The 4,790-nt window shown below is 48.4% G+C and overlaps 1 protein-coding gene across 1 annotated transcript; it reads right to left on the bottom strand.

Annotated features, from left to right (window-relative positions):
- Positions 1 to 201: 201 nt before the first annotated feature.
- LOC119162256 (uncharacterized) lies at positions 202 to 1,077 on the bottom strand. Its single transcript, XM_037414717.2, has one exon. It carries the CDS (start codon positions 1,075 to 1,077, stop codon positions 202 to 204), a length of 876 nt encoding a protein of 291 aa, XP_037270614.2.
- Between the last annotated feature and the right edge of the window lie 3,713 nt (positions 1,078 to 4,790).

Genomic DNA, 4,790 nt, shown 5'->3' on the forward strand with positions numbered 1-4,790 from the left:
CTATAAGCACTGTTGGAAGGTATTTGGTAATTTGGCTCGACCACCTAAGACCGCGCACTCTGCAAGCAGTCTCTCTTTTTTTTCCCTTCGTTCGCCTACCCGCGACGCACTCAATGTTCGCTTCAGTCTCGCACGAGGCTCACGCGCACAGTCTCCACTCGCGGCGCCATTGTCTGCGTTAATGCCAGGCGCAGGCATTCCTCATAAGGCCTCGTAAGTTGTGAAGCCGCACTCGGATCCGGAGCACGAGGAGTCTGATAAGTCCACAGAACTAGCCGGCGTCGACACGGCTACAGAACCCGGGCAAGATGACAAGTTCCAGGGCGTAGAGGGCGACCCTAGACACGCTGAAGAGGGCGTGTGCTGTCTCGCGGGCGATGGAGATGAAGTCACGGACAGCGGAGGAGTGTAGTATCCTCGAGGTGTCGTAGGCCCATTTGCAGCCATGGGCGTCGCTGCCAACGTCGTCGACTCAGTAGCGGTGGCAGGTGGCGCCGGAATCGTTATTTGCGCGTCCTGAGCCAGCTCCGAGGAGTCTTTCTTTTCAGCCTTGGACTCGACCAGCTTGAGCGTTTCGGAAAGGGCCCAAATATAGTTGTGCGCGAACCGAAGTGTTTCGATCTTGGTTAGCTTGGTGTCGTCGGGAAAAGTGGGCAATACGCAGCGAAGGCGATCCAGGGCGCTGTTCAGATTGTGCATTCGATTTCTCTCACGGTCGTTTGCCTTCAACCGCCGCGTCTTCTTCATCTTGACCTGCACTGGTGCCTTCAGCGTTGTTGAGGCGCTCGAAGTCCTTGATCGCGCTGAAGGTTTCGAGGCCCTCTTGCGTCTCGAGGAAACCGTTGACACTGTGGCTGTCGAGGACGAGTCGCCGGACTCTACGTCGTCGAAATCATCAGCGTCCATATATGACGAAGGGCACGGGCTCAACAGTTCCTGAGAGGAGGATGTTGGGGAGCGCTCATCTGGGAGCTCATCGTCCTCACTGAAACCTACCGAAATGCCACTGCGGAAGGCTGCGTCATCTGGCGGCGATATGGGAAGCTCTGACTTGAGTGACAACATTGCCGGAGTCATTAGGGGGTCTAGTAAGAGGTAGCAGCTGTGCTGGATGGGACCACCAAGTTCTTCACGCGGTACTGAAGCCCAACACCGTCTCTCTTCAAGGCGGCGACATGTAAAACCTGCAATGACAGGAAAGATGGTTGTCATAAAACAAGCAGTCATCAAAAGACGTGTTCATTTTTGTTTTGTTTTGTTTTTACCAAAAAGCGCATGCTAAAAAAAGTAAGACATCTCCGACACCGTGATTGAGAGAAGTTTGTCTATATTTTGCTCGAGTTTTGTCGTTCCCCCTCCTTTCTTTAGTTTTCTCCATTGTACACCGTGAAGTATATTCGCATCGTCGTAGTAACAAGGAGCACCTAACAACAGTAGCTTCTTTTCGCTGCTTATAGCTTCGGCATTCAGTGATATACAGCTTCAGTACAGAAATTTGATTCCGTTGCTGAGAAAACGGCAGCACATGTGAAAAGCTGTGATCAGAAAAAAATTTCTGACTTTAACACTGTAGTTACAATGCTCAAATGGCTCTGTTATAAGTGTGTCAGCTTATTAAACCAGGGAGAATTAAGACAAGCTCACACAAAATTTTATACCAGCCACTAACATCATTATTTGCACTTTAATCACGAATGATCAGGAATTTCGCGCATTTATATTGAATAAGTTTTGAAAATAATGAATTTATTGAACACTACCACTCGGAGCAAGACATTCTTTTGTTACTGCCTAGACGCCTTACACCACTTCAAAAAGTTGCAAAATCAATGCTGCTTGAGCTAATACGTCTTCAAAGGTAGCAAAATAACGCATTGAATAGTTGCAAGTTGAAAAGCAAATAAATTCACACCTTCGGGGAAGTCTGCGTTTCAGGAAACGGCTGCTAAGCAAATGGGCGCGAAGTTGTTAGCAAAAGATTATGCGTTGATTCCTTGATCACGCCAATTACGCAATCACTAAATGCCCCCATAAAAGGACTGCTTGCAAATTAAGTTACAATTGTGTTCGCAACAATTGCACTAGTTCTAACGTTCACCGGTGTTATGAACGTCGGTCAAAGAAAATGTTCATTTTAACCCAAATTCTCTTGCTTTTAGAAACAGACGACGCAGAAACACGCGATATATCAGCTTCAAACTTCGCTGTACTAAGCAGGAGAGAAAAATTTATCTCTAGACAGCAAAGCAAGAAACCTTATCAGTAAAGAAAAAAAAAACAAACATTCGCCTTCAACTTGCTTGATTCTGTCAAAGGCGTTTGATACTTTTCCTAACGCCGCACGAGCCTTCAAAGGTGTGTTTTCTATCTGTGCTCGTGCACCTCATGAAATTCTTTAGTGAAATTCGATATGCCCTTGGGCGTGAACTGAGCACCGTTCTGACCGAGCACTTGCATTTTGGACAGCGTAGCGGATCAGAGGGAGCAGTGTTATTCAGGCAACCATGGTTTAGAAAGCAAGTTCACGAGGAGGGAGTAACCAAGTGATGTATTCAGTATACTGAGGTGTCGTTTGAGCGACGCGTGGGTCTCCTGAACAGCGGTCAGCTTCTACAAACGAGACCGCAAACCGCCGCTAACAAACCTATTTCAGTGACCGCACAGGAGCCACGGGCGCTCGACGACGCGTGAATGAGTTGTAAGCCCGTTCACAATGATTCGCACTGAAACCGTACATCTCAGGTTTCACGTTCTCGGCTTGTTCACGACGGCGTCCGGATGTCGTACACAGAAACCGACTTTTTTTTTCCTAATCACGCTCACTGTTCTTTGTCGTTAGCCCTTTCTATAGCAACTTGCGAGTAGTCCTTTCTTGAGGCCGCCTCAAAGTGTTGCTGCATACGTTCGCGTTGCCGAGCTTCATGCGGCTGGCAGGTACTCGTTCCACTCTGCCTTGAATGAAAGAGTTAGGGTGACAAAGGAGGCAGCCTTATTGTGCGTATGTGTGCGGCTAGCGCAGGAAAAGGGGGTGTAAAGGTAGATTGGAACACACAGACAGCCTTGCTTGGTTTCCAGTGGAGGTTGACTGGTCCACCTTATATAGGTCTATACCCTGGCCCCCGCACTATTCAGTGCCTCAAAGCACGAAGGTAATTTATCTTCTGGTCAGTTGTCCTCACGTCAGGTCCACTTTGACCCGGACAGTCTTGGCTCATCGGGCCGAAAGAAAGGTCGATTGGGAGTGGAAGGTAGGCTCGGTGGGGAAGACTCCTTTCTCTGTTTTGTCTTCCTCCCCATGGGGCTCCCTTCCTCTCCATGGGAGTCTTATGTAGGCAGCGGAAGCTTTGTGCGCCTTAAAGTTCGACTGCGGTCACCAGAGGAAAGCATGCTCGGGTCTCCCTCTGCAGACACCCTGGCGACCTTTCCGCTGCGCGAAGATCATTGATCACAGCATGGCGCCGTGTGCCGCTCGCAGTCTACGGTAGACGACCTCTTCAACACTAGTGACGGTTGCCTTGGGGACTCTTTGATAAGGTTTAACCGACAGCATGCAGATATCGCTGTGCTTGACCAAAAATGAAAGAATCTGCGGTCAGTCGCCACTTGAGCAACACAATAGCCAACATATTCTGCGGACCCTGATATATACGAGCGTCACACATAGAAGATATGGCCGCTCTTGAGAAGGGGCTATGTTTTGGATTCTTTAGCTTCTATTGAGAGGACTTCGCACTGTCCCATTGACGTCTGGTTTCGCGTGGCGTTCTGAAGTGGGTGCAGTTCGTTTTGTTGCTGTAGGTCCGACATCCGATCGGGCCACTGCACGCTTAACTCGCTCGATGAGCGTCTGGTCTCGGGAAGAGCGGGCAGCAATGCAAGCAGATACCGCCTCAGCAACTCGTGTCTTTTACATGCAAATCTCGGCTCACTTATATAGTATGAGAAGACATACACTGTCCTGAAGTATGGTAACATATCACGGGGATCCACTGATACGGTATCCGCACTCTCAGTGAGTTCAATTTGCTTTAGGTGCCTTTTGAAGGTTGAATTTACATTCACTTCACGATTCATTTATTGGCAAAGTGATCAGTTAATATGAACTAGTGGAATGTTTTGCTGAATTCTAGAGTGCTGTAGAATATTTACCGTATGCGGTCGTTTCGGAAAGTTGAACAATTTCACTCTCGGTCAATACCGTGCAATGTGTACGGAGAGCAGTACACGGTGATATGTGTGAACAAAGACCAAGAACACGCACAAAATTTATACAGTGACTCAAGTACGACACCAAACGTTCCCATTTTTTGTTGTTGAATATTTTTACGTTTTAATTCGTAGGCGTCCCAGCAAAGATGCATGCACAACTACCGCGAGCCATCTGCGGTAGGTTTTGTTCTATTGAAGAAAAATTTTATACAATACGGCATCAGAAAAAAGATGCCGAAAAAACCTGCTTTTTCGGTTGGACACGCCTGATATTCTCTTTGGGCACCAAACACACAACTTCACGCTGTGCGCGGGACACACCATCTGCATAACGGTCAGTCACTCAGGAATTTTCCCAAACACGCCGAGCCCGTCCCAAGAATTGAGGACAGCGCCCGAGGTAAGTTCAGGGGCACCGTAATGTTACACCGCTCAAAAGAGAGCAAAACAGGGAGAAAAAGGTAGAAAACGGCACCCGTATAAACTGCGCATTCCAATGGGCGCTTCCCACCCCCGGTGGATCGCTTTAAGTTGTTTCCCTCCGCGTAGGAAAGAAGCAGCAAGCACGGCTGACGGCACAC

The sequence above is a fragment of the Rhipicephalus microplus genome, chromosome X (assembly GCF_043290135.1).
Source record: "Rhipicephalus microplus isolate Deutch F79 chromosome X, USDA_Rmic, whole genome shotgun sequence".
Taxonomy (NCBI): domain Eukaryota; kingdom Metazoa; phylum Arthropoda; class Arachnida; order Ixodida; family Ixodidae; genus Rhipicephalus; species Rhipicephalus microplus.

Coding starts and splice junctions, on each gene's coding strand:
- LOC119162256 (XM_037414717.2), bottom strand. CDS start 1,077: ATGACTCCGGCAATGTTGTCACTCAAGTCAGAGCTTCCCATATCGCCG.